At 38.1% G+C, this 27649-nt stretch overlaps 1 protein-coding gene across 1 annotated transcript in view; it reads right to left on the bottom strand.

Annotated features, from left to right (window-relative positions):
* Positions 1-27649, bottom strand: part of Vav3 (vav 3 guanine nucleotide exchange factor) — a 354621-nt gene that overhangs the window by 5895 nt on the left and 321077 nt on the right. The window contains exons 23-25 of the mRNA XM_013031889.1: positions 23720-23836; positions 23073-23160; positions 15522-15651 (exon numbers count right to left, since the gene is read on the bottom strand). Coding sequence (XP_012887343.1) covers positions 15522-15651; positions 23073-23160; positions 23720-23836 — 335 coding nt within the window. The remainder of the gene's footprint in view (positions 1-15521; positions 15652-23072; positions 23161-23719; positions 23837-27649) is intronic.

Raw genomic sequence — 27649 nt, 5'->3', positions numbered from 1 at the left:
GCTCTACCACTTGAATCACATCCCCACTTCTTGTTTATTGGTGGTTAATTGGATATTAAGTGTCTCTCAGATTTGTCTTCCCAGGAGATGCAAATCTTAATTCTCAAATCTCAGCCTTCTGAGTAGGTAGGAATATAGGCATGAACCACCAGCACCAATCACACTTTTACATTTTGTATCACTCGAGTCATGCTTTCAGCTCTAATACTTTTATGTTTTCCTTGACTTTATGTCTGTAATACAGACTTATCCTGGCCTGGGCAAATTGCAAACTCCATCTACATTCCATCCAAACTTGACTGATCCAAGAATTGCCTTCTCAATGTGATGCTCAATTCCTACTTTGCTATGATAGTAGGAATTTTGATTTGTTTGTTTTCCAATACTGGGCTTACACTCAAGGCTTTGGGCTTACCCATGCAGCCATTCTACTTATCACTATGCCTCTCCTGAGAAGGGTCAATTCTCATTATAAAATATATGCTTCACATAAAAAAATGGCATATGTAAGAGATTTTGTAGTGGTGTCAGTGAAATATGCAAAATACATGGAAAATTCAAAGAAATCACCTTGATAATTTGTTACAAATCACTCCCTCACACCCAACCAGTCATGCACATCTCAGCCAATGTTGTGAAGGGGGAAAGTGTAATAAAAATAAGAACCACTCTGTAACCTTATCATACCTGAAAAAAAAGTGAATATGTTTTCCAAATTAGATGTACTTGAATACTCAAAACATTTTGCTTTATCTTTTAAATAATAAGAGCTAATAACATTTATCAAATGATTCTGAGGTGTTAAGATTCCACATCCAAAATATTCACTATTTCATTTAATTATTACAACTAGAAGAGGAAGATATGATTACTACTTCTCCCGTGCATCTGAGAAAAACCTGTACTCAAACCCAAGCAAGGTGACTTCAAGGTCCATTCTGGAATCTAACTATGGCTGGCTACTTCAAGTACTTCCTCAGGGTACCTGCTGATACCATGATGCCATGAGAATGGAAAAGGAAGGTACAGGTTATAACTTTTCTTCTCCATATTTATTCTCCCCTTCTTTCCTGTAATATATCATGCAGTTCAACTGTGTTCAGAGAGCAGAAAGACTATGGTTCCCAGCATCCCTTGCAGTTTGGTAGAGTTATCTAGCTAAGTTCTGGCCAGTGAGAAAGAAGCAAACATATCAAAGCAAAAGTGAAATTAAGTAGCTTCTGTGATCTTCCAGAAGAAGAGCAGGCACATACCACCCACCTTCTTATTCTATTTTGCTTTCTGTTGTGGGAAAGCTACCATCCTGGTCAATGAGAAGGAGAATCTCACCTTTGAGTCTGATAGAGCATAAGTTTGAACAAACCTGAGTTACTAACTTTTTTGGGGACAGAGATCACCTGCCCTTCCCACCAGCCTGGGCTGATTACTACCATATTTTTATAGGAAAGAGACACTGGCCATCTATCCTACTTAAACCGGTATTGTTTTGGGAGTCTGTCACTTGTATCTAGACCTAATCTACCAAGTTTTTTTTACAACCAAAGATGATGTCAAAATGGGCTAAGTAAACTGGGAATGAGTTTATATACTCTTCCTACAGTCTGCCTCTTTATGATGAACTGCTTGACTTTGAGGGCCACAGAACTCACCCAAGTACTAGAACTCTTGTCACAAAGAAGTTCTAGGGCTTCCTAAAAATATCGCTGATCTACTTAGGCGATTACCAGACTCCCACCAAGCAGACCGTTAAGAGGTTTGTGAGTTCAGTTGTATTTGGGATTGTGGACTTTGGAGCTCAGTACACCCATGGAAACACCCCTGGCAAATGCTTTTAATGAAGGGCCTCATGTGTCTTTCTTGCATCTACCCTAAAATATGCCCTTGTTGATGATGACAGTTTTTATTCCATTTACACGTTCTGCAATTTATTTTAAAAGCTTCAAAAATGAATTGGTACAGGTCATTCCAACAAATTTTCTAATATGCCCAATTCGTTTACTTCTCTGCAGTAGAATTCATACATTTTTTTTTTTTGTCGGTCATGGGGCTTGGGCGCTGTCCCTCAGCTCTTCAGCTCAAGGCGAGAGCTCTACCACTTGAGCTACAGCACCACTTCCGGTTTTCTGGTGGTTTATTGGAGATAGGAGTCTCACGGTCTCTCCTGCCCGGGCTGGCTTTGAACCGCGATCCTCAGATCTCAGCCTCCTGAGTAGCTAGGATTACAGGCGTGAGCCACCAGCGCCCGGCTTCATGCATATTTTTATTTCTAGAGATCATGATATACCCACTGCTGAGAAGAGAGGATCACACTTGTAATAAAATTAACAGGATAGAGGTTGGGAAGGTGGCTCAGTGGTACAATGCTTGCCTTGCATGCAGGAGGCCCTGGGTTCAATTTCTCAGCACCACATAAGCAGAAAAAGCTGGAAGTGGCGCTGTGGCTCAAGTGGTAGAGCTCTTGCCTTGAACTGAAGAGCTGAGGGACAGCGCCCAGGCCCAGAGTTCAGGCCCAGGACCAGCCAAAAAAAAAAAAAAAAAAAAAGATTAACAGGATTCACCCAATTCCTTAATGGCAGAAAATCTGGTGTTAAATTCACATCCTACCTGGATGAGAACTTAAATAAGCCCTCATTCCACCCCTTACTCTAACAGTAATCTCTCCTTATACTGTTTGGTAAGTGACTATCTTTGTTGGTTTTTTCACAAGTACTATTTTATTCATATTCAAATAAAATATTATATTTCTCCAAAAATAATGTAAGCCAAGAGTCTAAAATATAACAAGAGATAAGTTATCTCTACAAGGAAGAAATGAGAAATCAATGAAAACACAATTAAGTACTACTTAAATAACCTCAACAATAGGTAGATAAATTAGATAGATAACCTGCTTATAATCTTAAAATATCTAACTCTCCTAAATAATGTAGGTAAAGTGTCATCAAAGGGCTCAAATCTATGTTTCAGTAACACACTGAGTGCTATTCCTATGTCAAACCTAGAGTGCCTGATAATTATTTACCATTATGTCAAGTAGCAAGGATTTAAATCTTCTCAAATCTGATCAAAAGTGTAATTTCAACTAACTATCAGCTAGTCTTCATGGTGGGCTTCGGACCTCCTGCCAGCTTTCCTAATCTAATTCTGTTTCCGGATTAGTAGAAGAGACTCTTGGGTATGCCTTCCTCCTCCCCTGGTAACTTCAGTGTTTTCATGACTCGTCTATGACGTATAGTATCTACAATTTAACTTTTCTTGAGCAAAGCTTATTGTCTTTGTTATAATAATCTTTCTCCTGTGCATGCCTGCCTGCCTCCGTGTGGTCCTCTGGGATGGTCATGATGGATCCTAACAGTCTTTCTACCTAGCTCAAACTCTCATTTTTTGTTCTTGAATTTATTTTGGTGCTGGTCCTCTGGCTTGAGCTCAGAACCTAGGTGCTGTCTCTGAGTTTTTTGTTTTGTTTTTTTTAACTCAAGGCTAGCACTTTACTGCTTGAGATAAAGCTCCACTTCTGGCTTTTTTTTTTTTTTTTTGGTGATTAATTGGAAGTAAGAGTCTCAAGGACTTTCCTGCATAGGTGGCCTTTGAACTGTGATCTTCTGATTTCAGCCTCCTGAGTAGCTAGGATTATAGGTATGAGCCCCAGGCATTTGGCTGGTTTTGTTAAACAAAAATTTTGGGGGGTGGTCAGTTCTGGTGCCTGAATTCTGGACCTGGGTGTTATCCCTGAGCTTCTTTTGCTCAAGGCTAGCACTCTACCACTCGAGCCACAGCCCTACTTCTGGCTCTTTTGAGTTTATTGGAGATAAGAGTCCCACAGACTTTCCTACCCGGGCTGGCTTCAAACTGTAATTCTCTGATCTCCGACTCCTGAATAGTTAGGATTACAGGTGTGAGCCACCAGTGCCCAACCCTCCTATCTTTCAATGGTGCTAAGGATCGAACCCAATGCCTTGCATATGCCAGGATGCTAAGCAAGTGCTCTACTACTGAGCCATATCCCCAAACTCTGAATACTTTTGAACCACATACAATGTTTACTGTATATTTCCAGACTCTTCACATTCATTCCTTCTCTATGTCGAATGTCTTCATGTAATATAAAGTTAATTCTTCACTAATTTGCAGCCCCACCATCTCAATCCAGGTTCCTTACATCATTTCTAATTTCAGACAACAGCTCCCCAACTGGTGGTATTTCACCTTCCTTTCTATTCTAAATACTCCCTCCTGGCTATGCAGCCTACATACAGATGCTATCATTTCATGTACTGAATTACAAAAATGTAAACTCTTGACCTGAATTTGTTGACAACTTATTAATGTGATTTCTCCTGTCTCTCTACCAACTCTGCCAGAATTTCCTAGACCAGTTTCCTATTCCCCTTGAGGCCCTCAGCTAAAATTCTAACCCTGAACTTGTGCTTACGTCTGGAATGCTTCTGGTCATGGGCTCCAAATCACCTCCCCCCTAGGCTTAAAAGCCCAGATCAGGCCCCTCCCATGGACTTCTGGACAAATTTAGACAACAGTGGTTCCCTGTAGTGTGGTCTTTGTCTAGCTCTTCGTTAGGCACTTGCATCATGGCACTTGTAGGCTCTGCTGCTTAATGAATGCATGTATTCTTGAAGGCAGTGGCCAGTTCCTACATCTCCCACAGGATTGGGCCCAGTGCTAAGCAACTGAAGTTGCTGAATGAGCAGGGAGCATCTCGGCAGGGTATTTAACTTGACAAGTTCCTTATGTCTCTTGTTCCTATGGCTTTCGCTTATCTTTTGCTTACTTAACTGCTCAGTAAGAATTCCAACAAAGGCTGACAAAAATGCAAAAAATAAAAAAGTGATATATGTTTAAGTTCTATTCCCCGGGCTTCCTGACAGCCATAATCTATCAGTGATATTCCTACAATAACTAATTTTTGTGAGATGCTGAGCAGCTATTAAATACTGTATGCCTCCCAGCATATTCTATATGCCTGAGGAACTTTCTCAGGAGTAAAAGGTTAATCAGTATCCCCTGCTTTCTAGTGTGTAGCTCTTGGCCAAACATTTGAAGGATTGGTAGTGATGCTTTCTTCTTTTCTATGCACTGCAGCCTGACTTATTGTTGCCACTCTTCCTCTATGTCAATTTTAACCGCCTTTGGGTCTGTAATTCCCTTAAGCTGGAAAAACAATATTTGAATGTCTGTCCCCTAAAGAGACAAGAGTAAAAGAAATAATACATTCCTCCAGGAAAGTATGGATTTAAATTGAGATGTAAGGAGGATCAGAATAAGGTACCAGAATGCTTAAGATATACTATATTCCTACTGAGAATACATGCACCTGTGTCTACACAAGTGCCTGATTTCTTCATCAAGGTCTTCTTACCACAGCACACCTTCCATTGTTTAACAGAATTATCAAAGCTCAGTAGCTCTGACATTCAAATAGGAATAGAGGTCTTTATCATGTCTCAGAACCTTTATTCACTCCTAGTATTTGTCCAGTAGCCTCCCTGCTGGTATACTATGTGTTTCGGAAGCTTCCTCAGAGATCAATATCTCATTCATATCAATATCCCATGCAGACAATACTAAATCAATACGAAGCCTTTTTCAGTGAAGCAATCATTCGTTAACTTCATGCTTTAGTTAAGGAAAGGCCCAATTTTTCCTCCTCCTTCAAACATTTTCAGTTCTTTATTAGTCCAAATGGAGAAGAATCTCGGAGAGACCATGAGGCAAGTTCTGGTTATTTTACATGTGGATGGCACCTGTGTCTCCAAGGCTAACTTTCATGAGGTATTATCAAACAAATGGCTCATAATGAAGTCATTTTATTATTTTCAAGTAAGAACTATCAAGAGCACAGTCCAATATTATTTATCAACTTTTCCAAGGTAAGTGAATACCAATATTTTCTAATGGAAACAAAAGTTATCTGTTAAATAAATTAGGGAGTATCAGCATTGCCATCGTGACTGACTGTCAAGTCCTCTGTGGTTATTCTTCAGTGTTGAGACTTGACTGGGGAGATAATGCCTCAAAACGAAGAAGTATTTTTTTTCTTTAAGTACAAACATAAAAGAATAACAGGCTGAGAATAAAAGCGGTTTCAAAGTATTACATTCAACCTTGACCAGTCTAGTAATGTTCATAACTAAATAAAATAATTTGGAGTAACTTTTCAAGTGTGTACCAGTAGAGATCAAGCTCAATTAACACTCTTCCTAAAAATACTGGTTATCAAAATCATAATCTATGTTTGAACTAACCGTTAAACATTATGTGTATTAGAGAACTTTACCCTCAGCATTTGCTAATGATTCTCTGGTACTTTCAATATTGTCTAGTATCCAGCTTTCAGTTGTGACCAGCAGATGTGTTCACAATCATTAATGTTAGCAAGACTATCAGGCAATTGGATCAACAGTATTATCAATAGGAAACGAATTTACTTCTGAATACTAGCTTAGAGATCTTCCTGTAGACTCAGTCTCCAATTGGAGATGCTTTGATCAATAGTCCCCAGGACATCTTCTTATTTTATTTATCTTATCTTATTTTATTGTAAAGGTGATGAACAGAGGGATTACAGTTATATACATAAGGTAATGAGTATATTTATATTTCTTTTTGAACAGTGTTACCCCCTCCCTCATTTTCTCCCACTTACCCCTCCCTTCCCCCCTCCAAGTTATATAGCTCATTTTCAACATAATGTCAAATGAGTATCATTGTTACATTAGTTCATCCTTTGTCCTGTTACTTAAGTGATTCCCTTTCCCTTCCAGGGATCTGATCAACTTATATTCAAGACACAGGGTACAGAAAACTAAAACAGAGAGAGGAAAAAAAGAAAAAAACTGCAGATAGAATATAGTAAGAACCTCTTATTTCCAATTCTTGGAATTCATGTTGATATGCTTCATTATATATGGTCCTATCCACTTAGCAATTGAGGTCTCCTGTTAAGAATATGATAGATATATTCTAGTTATTACAAATGAGGAAAACCATGCAACCTACTTTTCTTTGGGCCTGGCTTGCTTCACTTAATTAAGGAAGCTAAAGATTTAAAGAGAGATTTCTATGAAGAAGAAATAAGAATGGACAATAGATACATGAAGAAATGCACAACATCTCTGGCCATAAAAGAAATGCAAATTAAAACAACACTGAGATCCCATCTCATCCAACTTAGAATGGCTAGAATCAAGAAATCTAATAACAACAGATGCTGTCAGGGGTGTAGCCAAAAGGGAACCCTACTGCCCTGTTGGTGGTTGGTGGGAGTGTAAACTTGTTCAACCACTTTGGAAAGCAGTATGGAGGTTCCTCAAAAGACTCCACATAGAGCTCCCCTATGACCCAGCAATCCCACTTTTGGGCATTTACCCAAATGATCACAAACAAGGCCACAATAAAGCTAGCAGCATAACTATGTTTATTGCAGCATTATTTACCATAGCTAAGATATGGAACCAACCCAGATGCCCCTCAGTAGATGAACGGCTCAAGAATACACAATGGAATTCTATGCTTCCACCAGAAAAAAGGGCATTGCCTCATTCTTAAGGAAATGGAAAGACCACGAGGTTTTTTTGCCAAGATTGTCTACAAATGGCCTAACAGCAGAGAGCATGCTGAGAATTTAATGAATGTTTAATTTAAATTTGTGATCCTTACCCTGTCTTCCTTTTAGATTCCCAACAATATTCACAGACTTAGTATCAAATATTTGCTCCTCTGCCTCTCAAATAAAACCAACTAAAATCTTGCTTAGTGGTTGTTGTATATTTTATACATTATCAATGAAAAAAAAACTAGCTGCGGTTCCGATTAGTTTCATTTAATTGAGTGTTAACATCTTGCAAGTGGACAAATTTCCATGAACAAGAAATTTAAAGGTATAACAAGGAAAAGTTATGTCTTGGATTGCTAGAAAAAAAATAAGTAGCTGCTTGGTATTCAACACTGCACTGCACAAACAGATAAAGTCATTAGCAAGAAAACAAAGCAAGTGTAATGTCTTTTCTACTGGAATGGAAAATTAGATCTTTTGATATTGCCTTGGGATTTCAGATTATTTATAGTCATATAGTTTGTCAAAATGTGAACCTGATTCCAAATCTATAGTCTTTAAAAATAACTGGCAGACATTTATTAAATAACCAAGGTAGCAGGGACTGTACTAAGATACTAAAGGAGACATAAGAAATAGAACTTCAGAGAGCTTTCAAATCAGTGAAAGGGAAGTCAAAGAAATTATACAGAAATTATATAGTGATGTAAAAAATAATTCATTTTGGATTTTATTCATGATGTGACAGGCTCCACTGCAGCTCTAAGAACAAAACAAAGCCCTCTGATCTTCTAGTTGTTCAGATTCAAAGCCTTAGACTCACCTCTGTGTCTTGTCTTACTACTTTCCTCACATCTGAGAAGTCACAATATCTCGCCGTGTCATCTTCAAAGTCCATCAACCCTATGGGTACAAGTTGCTTCAAGCCACTACCATCTCCATTGATGACCGAGCCTCCTAACTTGCCTTCTTGTGTCTAACTTGTTCTCTATTCCTGTGCTCTTTTTTTTTTTTCAACAGAGAAGTCAGAAAAAAAAACCCATTAAATCTTAAAATAAGACCATGTCTCTCCTTTGGTGAAATCCCTCAATCACAGTTTCCATTTCTTCCAAAGAAAAAGCTAAGTCTTTTAGGATTTTGAGGGATCTGGCTTCCCCTGCTTCCTAGAACTTATTCATCCCCTGCTAGGTCTTTGTTTCAGTGATAACATGCATGTCATATCTGCTTTCTTTTGTGCTAGCTATTTCTTCCCTTGCTTCCCTAGTGTTACTAAACATAACTTTTGTATGGTAGTTAGACACAAAAGCCAGCTCCGTGCTCAAAGACTGCTGATGACCTTTCAGAAATGTTATAAAAGGAACTTCTTTAAAACCCTTTGCCAAAACCAGAGAGGTTGAGGCATCTAGACAGCAGGATTCCTAGGAATCCCTACCTATTGATGAGAAATTAGGCTATACTTTGTAACACTCAGTGATGGTTAACACTTGCTGTAAGTAGATAAATATTAAACAGAGACCACATTGAATAAAAATATGGAAAAAAAACAGCTCTAGCTGAGTCCAAAGTCAATTACTCAATGCCAACAGGATAGAAGAGATTTTCAGGGTAAAGAATTTATACTCTATGCAGATTTAGAATGCAGTAAAGGAAGTAGTTGTCTATTAGTGGAATACATCAGGGCAGGGAAAAAGAGAGCCCTGGGCTGACCCATAGACTAGAAGTCTGGTTTGAGTTCTCAGGAAGAAAAATGAGAATTCTTCAATTCAGATCAACGTAAATGTGTTTTCCAGGCAAAGCAGCCTAGAAATATAAGTTCTTGCTCCAAGGATACCATGACAGGACACTTTGGTCAACTAGGGTACATTATACATATGAACTGCATGAAGATTAGTTTTTAATTTGAAATACAGTTTCTGAGAATGGTCAGTAAGAATGACAAGAAATATGAAGAACCTAAGTGCTACTTTTTTGAGCTATGAAATATTAAAACCATAGCTTTGAATATGGTTACCTGACTCTGTAGAACTTATAAGTCATATTCTGAAGGGATCCTGGAGAGTGGTTACTAATTTTAAAAGCCATAAGACTCGAGATAAAAATGCCTTACAGTAGCCCGTAAAGCTCTTGATGTCAGTCAATAAAAAAAGGGGGGAAGGCCAGCATAATGATGTACCCAGCCTGGCTGATCAGGTGCTGAGAGCAAAATATTCTAAGGACATCACAGACATGTTGACGGAAAAGAATGTAAAACTGTCAGCAACGCTATAACTAACTTAGTCCACCCAATGATGTATATATCAGGAAGGCAAAGCCAAAGGCAGGAAACAGGAGTAGGAAACCAAAGCACCAGGGGAAAGGAGAATGAAGAAGGGTTTTATGAACACATTAAGAATGGCCCAGGGAGTTTCGTGTAGCAGTTCACACTGGACCATGGTGTGAGATCTGTGGAGATGGCGGTAGAAGCAGCCATAGTGATTGCAGGAGCTGAGCCATCTCACACTTCATACTTCACACCTAACTGATGCTTCCATACTGCACACCGACTGATGCTCAGAAGGCTCCTAACAGAAACCTTAGACACTGTGATACAGTGCTGTGGGATGAAACACACCAAGAAAACCCTAGGTAAACTATCACTTCTCTGTCAGGGAATATGCCCTCCCAGCAGGGTTTCTTATTTGTTTCTTGTTTTGACAAAGGAAATGTCCCAGCATAGTTCTGGCAAGGCTATACATTGTGGAATATTCCATTGGAAACTCTGATTGAATGTATGAAAGACAGATTTGAAAAATAGCATTGCCTGTGAACTAACACATTGTTGGATATCAGACAAGATCCTTCGCTTCTCTTAGTCTTACTATTTAGATATGTCAGCATGTATTTTCAGACAGATGTTCCTGCAGGTGTGCCTAGAAATCTGCATTGGCCCAAAGTGCTATTTGTTCTGTCTTTTTGGTGCCCTTCAATGGGAAACACTTCCTCTGTCTGAATAACCTTGACATTTTAAAAGAATGCGGGTTGATTATTTGCAGGATAGCATTCAATTTCCATTTGCTTGATGACTCCTGATGATTACATGTAGATTGTGCATTGGAGAAGCAGGAGTAACCCCGGAGTGGGGTTCTGTCCTTTGCAAGGTGATCTGGTAGGACATACCTGGTATCTACTTGTGTCATTACTGCTATTAACTTTGGGCATTTGGCTAAGGTGCTGCTATTTTCCTTTTTATGATTAGTAAGTTCTATGGAAGATAGTTTGCTATGTAATAGGAATATCATGACAGCCAAATTTCTGAAAATTATGCAACTCTATTCTGTGGTCCAATTTATTTTCATGAATTTAAGCTTTCACAAATGTTTAATGTCTGTTTGTATCAGTCACACGGTAGTTAATCATGCAACTATTGCTAACGTAATGGTCTGCTGGCATTGTATTTTGCTTCCTTTTCTCATGCATGCAAAGAGAAACCTGGGCTGGTATTTTTCAAAGAAGATAATAAAATCTGTAATCTCATTCCTCAAGCTAAGTAACTGAAGCCCAAACCAGCCAAGTGACTTGTGTTTGGTCATACAGCTATGCAGAGGCAGACCTGAGAATAATCAGGTGCTCACTAGAAAGCAAAGAAGGCAAAAGTCAATTGAGTGTTCTTCAAATATCTAAAGCCCTACAGGTTCACCTGAAACACTCAAAAGCAGAGTTTCTAGAACCACTTTGGAAAACAATGAGATTCTAACACAATTACCAGAATCTTACAGGTTCTGGTAAAAAAAACCCCACAGAATACCTTCCACCAAGCCATTGTAGCTAATGGGAAGTAAAACAGCGTGTTGCTACCCATAAATCCTCCTTTTGTCCTCTCTCCTCTCCTCTTCTCTCCTTGCCTTCCAGTATGTCTATCTGTCTTTGTTTTTGGAAACAGTCATTCCAAAGGCAAAGAAAAAAAAATCCAATCGCCTGGGGATGGTCCAGAGAAAGCTGACAATAGACTCCTAACCTAGAAATTCTATCCTCCTTGCTCAACACTCTGTACTTGTTTAATTCTAATACTATTTTCTACATTATTTTGCACTTACATTAAGTAGTTCTTTCATAACCATAATTTTACTGATTAAAATAACCTGTTAACTGTTAGAACTGTTAACCTAGACAGATCCAGAATTAAGCAGCCTCTGAGTGCTGATGTTTCTTTTTCAAGATGACTATGTGATTTAAAAATAAGGCTGAGCACCTGGGGCACATATCCTATAATATTCTAGTTACTCAGGAGGCTGAGATTTGAGGATCAGGGTTTGGAAGCCAGCCTATGCAGACAAATCCAAGAGACTCTTATCTCCAAATAATAAGTTTTAAAAAAAAAAGCAGAAGTGGAGGGCGGGCTAAAGTGATAAGGTCACAGTTGTGATTTTTAAAAAGTGCTGTGTGAGATCCCTGAATCCAAGCCTTAGTACCAGGGGAAAATAAAAAGTAACAGGCAGCCATTTCTAGAGTGGAGTTCTATTCTCAACCTCTATGCAGAACCCAGGATATTTTGGGCTTTACCTTACTTGCTCTGCATTTTTTTTATGGCTTTAGAGAAGTAATGAGATTTCAGTGCTTTGTCCAAACCTGCCTCCCATCATGACACCCTCCTTGGTGAAAGTTATGTTTAGATGGTATTTAGGAGGCTATCAAAAGCTATGATTCAGAGGTAAGGCACATAAAGATATGACACATAATCTTTCTATACTGAATATATACTGTTCCCACTTTTGCCACAAAGGGTTTGCTCACATTTGAGGTTCCTTCTAAACCGATAGCTGGGTGTGAGAGGTGTTTCTGTTATCCTAGCTAGGTGGGAAACTGAGATAAAGAGGATGCTGGTCAGGTTCCAGGTCAGCCTGGGCAGAATTGTCTATGAGATTCCATTTCAATAAGTGGAGGCATGCATGCACCTGTCATCCTAGCTACATTGGGAAGTAAATCTACAATAGATGGACTGTAGGCTAGATGTATGCTTAGGTAGGGAGACCTGCCTCAAAAATAATGATATTAACAATCTATCTCAAAAATTGGCAGTGAAAAAAGGGTTGGAGGCATGGTTCAATGGCATGGGTTCAAACTTCAGATCTTCCAAGAAAAAGAATAGATTTGATATAAAGTAAGTAAGGCCTATTTTTAAAACTTATAAAAGCAAAGATGAACATTACCACAAGCTGTGACTAGGCCTTAGAATGTACAGTGTGGGGCTGGGAAGGTGGCTCAGTGGTAGAGCGCTTCCCTTGCATGCCTGAGACCCTGGGTTCGGTTCCTCAGCACCACATAAGCAAAAAGAAAAAAGCCAGAAGTGGCGCTATGGCTCAAGTGGTAGAGTGCTAGCCTTGAGCTGAAGAGCTGAGGGACAGCGCCCAGGCCCAGAGTTCAGGCCCCACGACCAGAACCCCCCCCCCAAAAAAAAAGAATGTACAGTATGTGCATCATGTTAGAAGAGTTAGTAAGAAGAAGGGACACGAGGGGATCTAGTAGCTTTCATTTGAGTGTTTATAGTGCACAGACACTATGCTGAGTGCTTTCTATACAGTACCTCATTTAACTCTCAAGACCATCTTAGTGCTCTTCCTGTTTTACAAGAAAGTTAGCATAAAGTAACCACAATATTTAGACAGAATCCTAAATTCAATTTAAGATCACAATTTAGCTTCATGTGAATGAATACATAATCTTGGAGAGTTCATTCCTGTGAAATTATTGTTGACTGAATATAAATCGTCCTTCACCTCTTTCACATTCTCTTTGTGGGTGAGACTTCCACTCATATCAACCCTGAGTTGCCTGAATTGTCCAACTAAAATATAAGTTCCGTAAAGGCAGATCGATCTTATCATCCTGCCATATACTAGGGAATAGTGCCTTAACTGATCTAGGAATTGTCATTTTATCTCTATCTATTGTACATGTTACATATATGATAGTGATTTCAGTCAAGTTTCTAGAACTCATAGCTATTGAAAAATTTACCCGTGGCCATCCAAAATATATTAAATGAGTTTATTAGCTATATTCTTTTCCAAAAGGGCATTATAATTATCTTCTTAGTTCCTAACAAATTTAAACAATAAATAATTCATAAAATACTAGAGATAAAATTTTAAGTGGCTCAAGCCTGTATTCCTAGCTACTCAGGAAGCTAAGATTAGAGAATCAGTGGTTTGAAGCCAGCTTGGGCAGGAAAGTCTAAGAGATTCTTATCTCCAATGAACCAACAGAAAGATGGAAGTGGAGCTATGGCTTACTCCAGCCTTGAAAGAAAAGGCTAATGAGTTCAAGTCCCAGTACTCATTCATACACACACACACACACACACACACACACACACACACACACAAATTAAATCAGGTAACAGTGTACATTTCTATATCACACTTCTCTGAGGACCTATATGTCCTCAACAGTAAAGATATGCTTGTCTGAGTAATCCAGGTACTTAAGAAATGAAGGTTAATGACCTTCCTACCTAATCTTTTTACATCTGACTTTCGTATTTCCCTCTTCTCCACTCTGGGTTCTCAAGAACTAAGTGTACAACTCAAGAAAAAACTTGTGGGCATAAATGGCTACTTGGCAACTTGTATTATGTCCTGTTGCTAATAAGGTAAAGAAAAAAAAGACAAAATTTCTACACTTCATGTAGTAAGTAGGAGTCTTCAATACTTCAAGAAGTTTGTACGATCACTACATTTTACAGAAAATATTCTGTTTTTAATGAGAGGGGGAAAAAAACATAGTCTCTATGAGAATCCTAGATAACTGGGTGATAATGGGCTAAAAAAAGTAGACACATAAAATTTTTAAGGCAACTCAAATATTCAACATAAAGTTTGTTCTTACTACTTTGTACAGCCTTGGGTTTATCTTATTGGTCACTGAGGAGAATGACTATAGAGCTCTTCAAATTTAAAAATAAAATGATGTGACAAGTCACTTGTATATTTACTTGTATTAAAGTGCATGAAATTTTGCTGATGTCATTGAAACTCTGAGCATGACCTGTTTCTCCTTTAGTATCTGCTTTTAGAGAAAAAAGAAAAAAGAAAGTAAAAGTTATATTAAACTAATGCAAATTCTCTCTTCAAATGCCACCAAGTCTCCCAGTTTCGCTTTGGCTAAAGATAATGAAATTATTTTCATTTCTCTCCCAAACACACTGCTTGCTTGCTTTTCTTTCTTTCTTTCTTTCTTTTCTTTTCTTTCTTTCTTTCTTTCTTTTCTTTCTTTCTTTTTCTTTCTTTCTTTCTTTTTTAAGACAAAGGGGTGAAACAACACTTTCTTCACAACGTTTTTATCATCAGTGGTCGGTTCACATGCTGAATCTACTTTCAGGAAAATGCTGTCAGTTCAATGGTGAGAGGGGAAAAAAAGTTTTGACTGGGATCCACACTCGAATTATGCTGCACTTTTATTTGTGTTTTTCTTTCTACTTGTGGCAGAGTACTCATTCTGACAAGAAGTAATACACAGTTTTAGAAATCTAGTCATCTGAGAAAAATGTTAATCATTTCCCAAATTCTGAAAGTCCTCACTGACATAAGATCATAAGTGGGCTTGAGATTCTAAGCTAACCGGAGAGCTTTGTGAAATGCTATGTAAAAAGTATTATGCAAATTTAAGAGTTTGGCTGACATAAAAGTCATTGCACACTGTAAAATTTAGCGAATTAAGGTACCTTTTACATTTCTGATAGATACTGAAAAGGCAAACATAATTTCTTAAGTTTGGCACAAATTCCTATAAATAGACACGTTCATAAACCTGTTCATAAACCTTTAATTCTGCTTAGCACCACAAAACTGTCCTGGCTCCGTGCATTAGCATATTAATTGGTTACATTTCAAAGTTTCAAATGAAGATGTTAAATGTTATTTTGCCTCCAACCCTGAAGTGACAGAAAATAAGTTTTCTCAATTACAGTACTCACAGCTGTTGGCCGATCGATTACCCCTCTGTCCCGCTGCCTGTTCTGGCTCCTTATATGGAAACTGTAGCGTCGTATCTAAGGTTCTGAAACCTTCTTTAAGAGAGTGATGCTTGTAGTACTCCACAAGTTCCTTTAGAAAAATAAAAAGAATCAAAGATAATTTTTGATAAAGATACTTGTGCGCTCCAACGCATGAACTTCTCAATGCATAATTACATATGAAATAAGGATGATCGGTTCAATGCTCAACTTTCCAGACTTGAGTATACGTAAATGATCATCTCTTCTCACTTTCTGGCTGTACATAACACCTACCTGGCAGTTGTCCTTAGGACTTGGGACATTTCTAACATGAGAGTTACTCTCTAATATTCTTCATCAATACAGAACATCTTATTAGTTTTCAGTCAATTGTGGCAAATGAAAAGAAGCCATACTAAGCCTCAATTTCAGAGTAGTAATTATTATTGTTGTGTGTGAAATACTTGCTTTCTGAACAAAAAATTTTAAATAAAAGGAACAGCTGGTTGCTTAATATATAGCAATTTCTATTTTCCTCCATTTTCGTTCAATGTGGCAGAATACCAAACGACACTGAATGTGATTCTCCATGGTAAACAAAAGTTGATAAAGCACAGTTGGGATGATGATGATGATGATGAAGAAGAAGAAGAAGAAGAAGAAGAAGAAGAAGAAGAAGAAGAAGAAGAAGAAGAAGAAAAGATAGCATTCTGCCTATCACCTGCTACTTACAGGGATGAGGAATGGGGTTCTTTCCAAGATTTGCTTATAAACAAATTTGCTTCAATACTTCCAAATTTAATGTCATAAGTGCCCTACCATCTACTTGTAAACTCAAATTTGAGGAAAATTTTTATTCACCTATTTATTCCAAATTCTGCAGAAATCTGAACCCCTGTAATGTCAACTAAAACTAAATAATAATTCATAAGGAGCAAATGGATCTTCTTATACAGGAGTACTAATCAAGTTTCTTATAAATGATCGAAATGAAAATAGAAGCAAAATCATTTTTCACCTAATTATTCAGTTTTTCTATTATGGCACCTTTTAAATAGATAGTGGAAAAGCAACTCATTTCTTTAAAAAAGAAATCACACTCAAACAACTCAAGACTTCCATTGAGTGTTTATGTTCAAAATTCCTAAGGCAAATCAATGGGGCAAAAAAAAAAATCACCCAAAAGAAGGAAAAGAGAATCATCCATGATTCATTATTTATAACTAAATTCAGATACACTATGGACTACTTTGTACTGAGAGAGACAAAGGTCACAAACAGTATGAAGAGGTTTCTGTAGAACTTCTGTAGAAGTTCTAACATTTTAGAAGGCAAGCCCAAAGGCATGAGAGACGACTTCCTTTGGTGTGTTTAAGGGAGAGGGGGGAGAGTCAATTTCTGGATGGGAGACAAGCTTGGCTTAAACTGAAGATTAGGTAAAATTTCAAGAGACAGGGATGAAGGAAGGATATTAGGCTAAGACAGACACAGAGGTGATAAAGTAAAAACAAACCCAACAACAACAACAAAACCCAACTCACCTTCATAGACTCAAAACAGGATGGTTTGCCTAAATCCCCAGATAAAGTACATAGAGATTTCTTCAATTTCCACCCCTCTCACAGACTGTGATAAAGAACACACACAGGGGGTACAAGTTGTTCACCCCTGTTATCCTGTAATCCTAGCTACTCAGGAGATTGAGATCTGAGGATCAAGATTCAGAGTCAGCTGGGACAGAGAACTCTGAAACGCTCTTACCTTCAATTAACTAGGGAAAAAAAAAGCCTAAAGTAGAGGTATGGTTTAAGTGGTTAGAGATCAGTCTTTAGCAGAAAAAGCCAAGCAACTAGGCAAGGCCCTGACTCCAAACCCCAGAACAGGCACACACATACATACACAAAAGAACAGCATAGACAGTGTCCAATGCATATGAGTAATCGAGGCAGCCACCATAATCCACAGTAATCAGCCCTTCCATTGGTTTTTACAATCTCAGTTCAAGAACCTCATGGGCTTGGTCTCATCCCCACTAACATTTGGATCTCAGTGAGGCTGAGTGACTGACTACATGAAGTCCCACTAGTGGGGTCTGTCTCCAAAAGCAATGATTTTCACTATACCAATTGAGCAGCACATAGTAACTCTCAAATATAAACATATTTTTTAAAAAAGGAGGCAGCTGGGCGCTGGTGGCTCATGCCTATAATCCTAGCTACTCAGGAGGCTGAGATCTGGGGATAACAGTTCAAAGCCAGCACAGGCAAGAAAGTCCATGAAACTCTTATCTCCAAGAAACCACCAGAAAACCGGAAGTGGTGCTGTAGCTCAAGTGGTAGAGTGCTAGCCTTGAACTGAAGAGCTGAGGGAAAGCGCTCAGGCCCAGAGTTCAAGCTCCACTACTGACAAAAAAAAAAAAAAAAGGAGGCAAAGAAAAGTATTATTTGCTTACTAAGTGTCTATGATTTGCTAAGAATTTCTTGGCCTTAAGACTTAATCTGCTTACTATACATATTATAACATCCTTTAAAAACATATCTTCCTTGATTCCTTCCTTGGACCTAGGTTATAAGATTCCTAGATGAAACGAAGAAATGTTTAAAACAAAGAGAAAAAGAAACAAAATGCCAGAAAAAAGTTTGTATGGAACAAATGGCTTTAAACATCAGAATATGGCATTTTGTTATGGCAATTTTAACATAGCTGCAAAGATTTGGTTAGGAGTTAAATTCTACCCTGTATTTGTTACCATTAATGTTTTTTGTTTAAGACAAAGCAAAAATAAATTAGGGATGATAGAAGAACTATGTATGTAAATACATTGTGTTGCTGATACAAATGCTACCTAAGAGTTGTTCTTTTCATTTTTGACATTTAAATTAAGTAAAATGTATTATTTTTTTGGCAATATGAAAATAAACCTGAAAGGAATTAGAGGCCAATAACAGCTTTGAATTTTAGCTGGATTATATTAGAGTTAATACAAACTTTGTGAATTTTGTTATGAATTATAATTATCTTGTGAAGTTGTCTGGAAACAACAGAATTATTACAGTGAAAAGGGGATTTGATGATCCTTTAATATCCATTCCCCCACCCCCACTGTTTTTCCTTTGTGTCAGTCCTGGGGTTTGACATCCCCAATTGTTTTCTTTATGTCAGTTCTGGGGTTTGAACATAGGGCGTGGGCATGGTCTGTTAACATTTTTGCTCAAGGTTGGTATTCTCCCATTTGAGCTACAGGTCTGCTTCTAGTTTTTGGTGGCTAATTAGAGATAAGAATCGTCCATACTGTCCAGGTTTGCTTCTAACTGCAATCCTCACATCTTAGCCTCCTCAGCCAGGATGACAGGCCCACTGGTGCTTGGGCCTCCCCCAGATTTGTTATACACCTAAAAATGTCTTTCCCAAGGCATAGGGTTATGCAGCTTATTAAACTGCCAAATATTCTTTAACACTTCACTAAGCAGGAGAAGTATTTTAGTTCCATTTTTTTCCCTCCAGTATTAACAAGGGTAAGTCTTCCTAACTTGTTTCTGAATAGAATTAAGTAGGACCACCATGGTTTCTTTCCAATTTATAGCTTTATGCTTTCAGTATTTCAGGCTAATCCACCCCCTGCTTCAATAGTCATTGACCTTCAGGTACAACAAGGAAATAGGAGGACTCTAAACAAAAGAAATCACTCAGCTCTCCTTATCTCATGCTGACACTATAGTGTCAACAATTCAAGTCTCTGAAAAATAATGAGTGCCCAGCCAGTCAGTGCAATTACCAAGGAAACAGGTGATGGAGCCGGCTTACAGGGGGCATTTGGACATGGGTTTTGTGGCACACATGGAAATGAGAACAAAACTAATTCCTTGTAATCTGGAATCAGAAATTCATTTAGGATTTGCATTTAATGACTAAGAAAAACAAAGATTCTGATTAACCAAGCTATTGAAACCCAAGAGGAACAAGGTTTGGTCCCAAGTACCTGAGGCCAATGTTCTTTTGCAGAAACTTGGCTAATTTTAAAATCAGCTTCAGACTTGGCGTGGAGTTTATACTCTTTCCAGATAAAATTTTATCCCAAGACACTACTGTCATTCCCAAGTAGAAGAAGGAGAGAACGTTCAACTAATGATCATGGGATACGGAACTATTTGTAGAAAGTAAGTCAAATAGAGATACCGCCCCTTAGTATGCAGTGGAAACGGTTGATTCGATGTTGTCATGATAAATGCTATCTCCTAAAGGTTGTAAAGCTGATGTCAAGAAGCCCTACACATCCTAACTTTCCCTTGGCTTCCAAAGGGACTGGTTATGAGGCACGCCGGACTAAATGTCCACGTGGCATGGTATTTCCCAGCTTAGCTCCAAGGGATAGATTTACTCACGTGCAAGCTTATACAAGCCAGCATAAATTTGCTCATTAAATGAACAGAAAAAGAAAAAGAAAGAATAGCATATTGGTTCAGTGGCCTCTTCATCAATCTTCCTAGTTATCTGCTAAACGGAACACAAAGACTTTACTGGTACTGAGGGTTTTCATAGCTTCTTGTTTGTCCTTCCTTCCTTCTTTTCCTTCCTTCCTTCCTTACTTCCTTCTTTTAATTATTTTTGTGCTTACATTTTCATTTTAGTTTCACAGCAGTGTTGCCATTAATCATTTTTCCCTCCACACTTTTTGCCATTTAATCACCTCCCTTGAATCCACTTCTCTACAAAAGATGCTCTACAAATATCTCTAGTAGGGGCATTTCTGAGACCTCACTTATGCCCAGTTAAATGGAGCTTATTTGATCCCTGAGACCAGTGATTCTCACTCTCTTTCCAGATCTCCAATGCAGACCCTTTTAATGCTCTCCAGTGCAAATGGTTTGAATTGGGGTCTCTGCTGCTTTTATTCTTACAGCTGTACATGCAGGTAGGAACTCAAGGATCCATGTCTCCAGTCTAGGTCACAGTGGTGCTACTGACTTTTTGCATCCAATCTTCACTGCCGAAGAACTTCCCTGAGCTAATCCAAGGTGACACAACGCTGAAGCGATCAGCCCTTTCCAGTGGCCATCCCTTTCATCCTCTTTGCTTGGCCTTTTCTGATGGGAGTTACTTTTGCTACTTTCAAAGTCTAGAAAGCTGGCAGTCATCTTTGGCCCTGAAGCACTTTTTTTAAGTGGCATATTAACTCTAATACTGTGGAGCAGCCTCATTACTGCTCAAGAAGGTTCTGCAGGTGATAGCTCAACTGAAATGTCTTACAGAGATGTGAAGCAGCGCCCCTGTGCAGGCTTTCATCTTGTCTCAGCTGTGACTGTCACTCATTATCTGTGCAACCACTTGCCACCTCCTTCCCAGATTTTCATTTCCAGAAGAACCTCCTTTGGTCTCGATCCTTCTGCACAGGGAACCGAAGTTATCTCCAGCTGGAAAGAGGATGCCTGGATCTTAAGAACCAATTTGACCGAGTGTACATTTTCCAGGACATGCACATGCTGTCTATCCTTAACTTTTGAATTTGAAATTGAGGTATTTGTGATCAGAGAGATTAATTTCCTTTTCTTTTAGTTCACAATGCTTTCATTTCTTTCACACCCGGATCTCTGTCTTGAAGCAGTTCTAAAGTTTCAGGCATTCAAGCTGGCCTATTTTGTAATGGTCTCTTACTCAGTTTAAACTTCCACGGTGACATCTGTGATGCGATTTCTGATGTGTTTCAGCACAATGCAGTGTGCATCATTTGACTGACAGCCCAATCAATGAACGGTCCTTTTCAATGTCACTCAAAGTGCTTAGCAGATACAATATGCATCTTTGTGTGTCATATATCCAAATTCCACATTACCTCAAGAAAATACACTTGAAAAGCAGATTGGGAAACATTTTTAAGAAAATGGGAAAATTTCTACTCTTACCAATACACAATTATATATACTGTTTATATGACATACCTATAGTATTGTTATGCAATAATACAATTATTAAATTGTATTACTGTGGAACTGTGGAATTTATCCCTATAATATGTCAACATATAGAAAAGTCCATGACAACCCAGATACCCCACCACAGATGAATGGATCCAAAACTTGTGGTATCTATACACAATGGAATATTATGCAGCCATTAGAAATGACAAAATAATGGCATTTGCAGGGAAATGGATGGAGCTAGAAGGAATCATGTTGAGCGAGGTAAGCCAAGAGCAAAGAGACAAACGGTACATGGTCTCCCTGATAAGTGGATGCTAAATCCAAAATGTTAGGTGATACGACAAAACTAACAGGACTGGAAGTGGCGCTGTAGCTCAAGTGGTAGAGCGCTCGCCTTGAGCTGAAGAGCTGAGGGACAGCGCCCAGGCCCAGAGTTCAAGCCCCATGGCCGACCAAAAAAAAAAAAACTAACAGGACTTAAGAAACAAAGAACTCCCACTCATCTGGTCGAACCACTACTAAATATCCCCATGCTGCTGATCACATGTATGGTGTATAACATGTGTACACCGTTATATGTTATAGACTGTGATAGACAATTTGCTCCGGGAAAGTTAGAAGGAACTTGTGACTTTAAATGAGCATCAATATTCCACAATACTGTGAAATTTGGGAAATTATGTAATCACTTAATCACAATTAAAAAAAAAAAAGAACCTCAGGGAAGGTAGGGAGGGAAGGGATGGTAGGGGGAAAACAATGGAGGTGGTAACAATGCTCAATAGGAAGTGTACTCGTTACCTTACTCATGTAACTGTAACCCTCTGTATAGTATCTTTACAAAAAAGAAAAAAGAAAAGTCCATGAGCTTCTTATTGCCAATTAATTGTCAAAATGGTGAAAGTTGAAGTATGGTTCAGGGAGTAGAGCCCCAGCCTTGAGAGAAAAACCCAGAGCAAGAGTGTGAGGACATGAGTCCAAACCCTAGTACCAGCACACACACACACACACACACATACACACACACACAAATTCCTATGAACTGTCAACTGCTGTATGTGATAAAAAATATTGTCTTATTAATGTTTAATTATCCAAGGTAATAAATGAAAATCATTTAAAACACTTTTCAATTTGACTTTGTATCATATTCTGTATGAAATTAATCTAAATGTGAGAGGCATTTTATTAGTTATGACATTATATCATAGCTTGTACCTTCCTATGACTGAATAAAGAGACAGAGACAAAAAGTAGAAAAAGAAGGGCAATAAAGTATTTTCCACATGCCATTCAAAAACATAAGCCAAAACCCACATAAATAACTGAAAGTTGATATTTCAATTTGTCATCGGTCTAAGAATCACAAATAATATAGATAAAATATTATCTCAAAGTTACAAATTTAGTATATAATGAAAAATCTGAATTGAGCCAACTAAAACACAACTAGATTTCTTAAAGTAAGAATTTTGATGATTCTGCTACAAAATTATGTTTCTCTTTAAATAACTTTTCAGTGGGCAAAATTTCCAAGGAACTCTAGAATTAAAATGGTATTTCTAACAGCCAACAAACTAGGTATCATAGACTGAAAATAATCAATGCTTACCATTAAACTTTTAAATTTTCTATTTTCTGCAATGTGAAAAAAGCCATCTCTTGTTATAATCTTGATGTGCTTTGCTTCATTATTGTACCTATGGGCAGTGAATAACTTATGAATATAAATGTGTTTTTAATCAGTAGAAATCAATAATTACCAGAGGGCATGCCCCAATAACATCATAGGAATTAATTCTGAAGACAAAATATATACTTATGCCAATACAACAGTGACAGCTAATTAACAAAATATATTTATTAGTTGAAGATACAACCAATATTTGAAGTGAGAGAGGGATTGGATTTTTACTAGTCATGATGCTTAATTTACTTAAGAGGTAAAGTTTGAAAATACAGAAAAAAGACAAAAATCTATTATTTTATACTCTTAGAATTTGCTAGAACTATACACACATCAAATCCACAAAATTCAATGTTATGAAAGATATCTAATGTGCCAATTAGCAGCCTATAACACTTATTATTGTTTTTTCTACCAGATATTTTCAAGTATTAATGAACTGTCTGGATAGATGCATTATTTTTGCTGCAATTAGAACCTTGGTTTTCAACTTCAGTGTTATACATGTCAGATGGTCGATGCAATTATGAAAACAGAAAGTCTATTTCTGTAAAAGTACTTGTCCTACTTACTTAATGCTAATTGCATATTCTCCTGACTCTTTGGTCCTGTGCCTCACAAGGTAAGTACTATTTACCCTATTAATAAGTTCAGTCTCTGCCTGCAATCTTTCCATTGCTCCAGCATACCTGTAAGAGACAACAGCACAGAAAATCTAGATTAATGTACCTGGAAGAGAATGGAGGCTAAAAATAAGTATCTGTCACAATTTTAATTTAGTGGCGGCCTGCCCTGAGCTGTTTTTATTAGTATATCCTCTAATTAAATTGCTTAAAAGATTAGATTCCGAAAGAAAATATCTTTTTATATGTCCAAACAAAAATGCTCTCCAAAGCTATCCACAGCTAAATGAACAGCGCCTAATGCACAGCAAACACCCAGCAAATATTTACCAAATAAACAAACAGAACGAAGAGAGGAGTTAATAGGTGCTAGATCAGAAAGGCAGGTAAGACAGTTGTAGGAGAGAGTAGTAACAAGGAAAAAAATACTTGCAGGAAGAACTGCGCTGCCTAAGACATTAGACAGACAGAGAGACAGACACACATACACAATCTGCGCACACATACACATACTCTCAATCCCCTCAAAAAATTTCACAATGTTTCTCTGTAAAACACATACATGAAGTTCCCTTTTCTCTATGTATACTATGAAATGTCCTTGGAACATCTTTTTTAGAAAAACTCTAGGAAACATTTTAATTATTTTTTAGTCACTATCCAACTACTGTTTGGATATAAGTTAATTCTTTTAATCTACCATTTTGATAACTGATTTTCTAAAGACACTAACAGAGGTGAGTAATTTTCACTTTGGCAAGTCCTGGGGCTTGAACTCTGGGCCTGGGCGTTGTCCCTGAGCTGCTTTTGCTCAAGGTGAGAGCTCTACCACTTGAGCCACAGCACTACTTCTGGCTTTTTTGAGTAGCTTATTGGAGATAAGGGTCTCACAGGCTTTCCTGCCCCCACTGGCTTTAAATCACGATTTTTACATCTCAGCCTCCTGAGTGGCTACAATTATAGGTGTGAGCCACCAGAATACATTTTTTTTAAAGGCGAATAATTTCTTAAGTCAGGCGAATAATTTCTTAAGTCAGAATTCAAATTCCATAATAACAGTAACTGTCAATAAAAGGCCCAAATATAATGTTAAGTCATTCTTGAATGGTCTCTCACTACACACAGCTGTACATTTACTGGCCAAAGAAACCAGAGATTTAGGGAAAACAGAAGCTTAGAGAAAAAAATATATTGTTTAGATTTGTTCTCTTTCAAAGTTACTCATGAATTCATATTTCAGAATATCATCTTTCTCATGTATAGACACATGTAACTCACTATAACCATCCACCTCTAGTCTAGGCTAAAATTTATAAATGCACACATTCAGCAGTTGGCAAATGTTTGTTGAAGGAAGACATGTTAGCTTCCATGAAATGAAAAAGAGAAGCTAAGAGCATTTTAATGCTTAGGGTAGTGTGGGATAAAAGAACAGTTATGCCCTAGCTACTCAGGAGGCAGAGATAGGAGGACAGGGGTATTTGAGGCCAGGCCTAAGCAAAATGTTAGCAAAACTCTATTTCAATAAACAAGCCAGGAACAGTAGTTCATGCCTGTAATCCTAACTGCTTAGAAAGCAGAAATAGGGGGGAACATGACCTGAGGCTGGCCCAAGCAAAAGCACAAAGCCTTATCTGAAAAAAACAAACTAAAAGCAAAACAGGACTATGTGTGTGGTTCAAGTGGTAGAATGTTTGCCTAGTAATTGTGAAGCCCCAATTCTAGTCTCCAATACCATGGCTATTAGGATGTGGGAAGAGCTGCATCATGCCTACTTCTTCAACCATATCCCTTTAGAACAACCCTCCTTTGTCTCTGATCTCCAGTATTCTCATAGAGGAATTCATCAAGCTCCTACTGAGCACTCACAGACTGTACTGCTTACTGTCAAGAGACATTCCCTCTATCAATTCAGTTCTTCTCGTCATTCACATTTAGCGATCTTCATCACCATTCTCTAAAGAAAGTTGTCTTGAGGCTGGGAATGTGACTTAGTGGTAGAGTGCTTGCCTAGCATTCATGAAGCCCTGGATTTGATTTGTCAGTACCAAAAGAATAGAAAAAGCTGAAAGTGGTGCTGTGGCTCAAGTAGTGGAATGCTAGCTTTGAACAAAAGAAGCTCAGGGACAGCCAGGCCCTTGAGTTCAAGCACCAGGACTGGCAAAAAAAATGTACTCATTATATTACTTATGTATTTATAACCCTTCTGTACATCACCTTTACAATAAAATAAAATATTATTTTTTTAAAAAAGAAAGTTGTCTTAGCTGGCAGTTGGTGGTGCACACCTGTAATCCTAGCTACTCAGAAGGCTGAGATCTGAGGATCACAGTTCAAAGCCAGCCAGGGCAGAAAAGTCCATGAAAATCTTATCTCCAATAAACTACTCAGAAAAAGCCACAAGTGACACTGTGGCTCAAGTGGTAGAGCACTATCCTTAAACACAAAGAGGCTCAGGGATAGTGCTCAGGACCTGAGTTCAAGTCCCAGGACAAGAAAAGCAAAGCAAAGCAAAGACTGTCTTGAGTCTTGTACCCTTCATTCTTCTATTCCCATGATAATATCCCCATTGTCAGCCCAATGATCACAATTAGTATGTACTGAACACATTTTTATAAGTGGCTCTTCATTCTTCATGTAACATTTACAAACCCAAGTACCATCTGGCCCAATTTTAGCCAGTAGCTATTAAAAAAATACATTTGACCTTGAAAAAAAACAATGGTTTCATTTTTGTTTGCTCAAGTCCTTTTGTCTCCTCAAATAAAATCCCACACATTATATTTTCAACATTATATACTCTATCTGTTAATCCTTGATTTTGAAGATATTTCTTTGGAATAACGCATTCTCTAGGTCTAACTGCCTGACCACTAAGACTACTAAGAATCTCTTTCTTACTAGCTTTCCTGTAAATGGGTAAACTACTGTGAAAGAATTGTCGTTTTTTTTTGGGGGGGGTCCAGTTGTGGGGCCTGAACTCTGGGCCTGGGCGCTGTCCTTCAGCTCTTCAACTCAAGGCGAGCACTCTACCACTTGAGCCACAGAGCCACTTCCAGCTTTTTTCTTTTTGCTTATGTGGTGCTGAGGAATTGAACCCAGGGCCTCAGGCATGCAAGGCAAGCGCTCTACCAGTGAGCCACTTTCCCAGCCCCTCTGAAAGAATTCTAAGTGAGAATTTGTTTTGTTTTCCAAATATTTCTTCTAATATCCTTTTAATACCATTCTGAATTCAAGTCATTGCATATGACTCAACTTTTGATTTCTCGGAGACTTTCAGTGTCCGTATTGTCTGTCTTCAAATTTTTCATGATTCATATTCTTTCTGTACTTTTTTTTTTAATTTTATTTTATTTGTGAACATACTGTACAGAGGGGTTACAATTGCATGGGCAGGATAATGCGTACATTTCTTACCAAGCATTGCAGCCTCCTCCTTTGTTTACCCTTCCCATCCCTTCCCAGCCTCCCCCCTCCCCCCCATCCAAATCCTTCTCCTTCCTCCCTCCTCCCCCCCCCCGCCCCCTAACACACCTCCTCGAACCGCCGTTGGAAAAGTAGGTTTTGGATGACAACTTGTACTTCTCTCTTTCTGTACTTTTTATACTGACGTTTTTGTGATAACTGTTTTTCCTATAGTCTACTGAGCTTTCAGTTGTATCTGCACAATCTGACAATACATGTTCTTCAGTTCTTAGAAATTTTGTTTGCTTTGATACTTGATTCTCTTAGTTTTCCTCTCCTAGAAATTTTACTGGTTGAAAGCTGTGCTTCTCAGGCAAATGATGGAATTTTCCTATCTCCATTCATATATTTTGGTGCTGGTCTTGGATCTTGAACTCAGGGCCAGGGCACTGTCCATGAACTTTTATGTTCAAC

This window comes from Dipodomys ordii, unplaced genomic scaffold, assembly GCF_000151885.1.
Source record: "Dipodomys ordii isolate 6190 unplaced genomic scaffold, Dord_2.0 Scaffold146, whole genome shotgun sequence".
Lineage (NCBI taxonomy): Eukaryota > Metazoa > Chordata > Mammalia > Rodentia > Heteromyidae > Dipodomys > Dipodomys ordii.
This window is presented reverse-complemented; position numbering and strand designations above follow the sequence as displayed.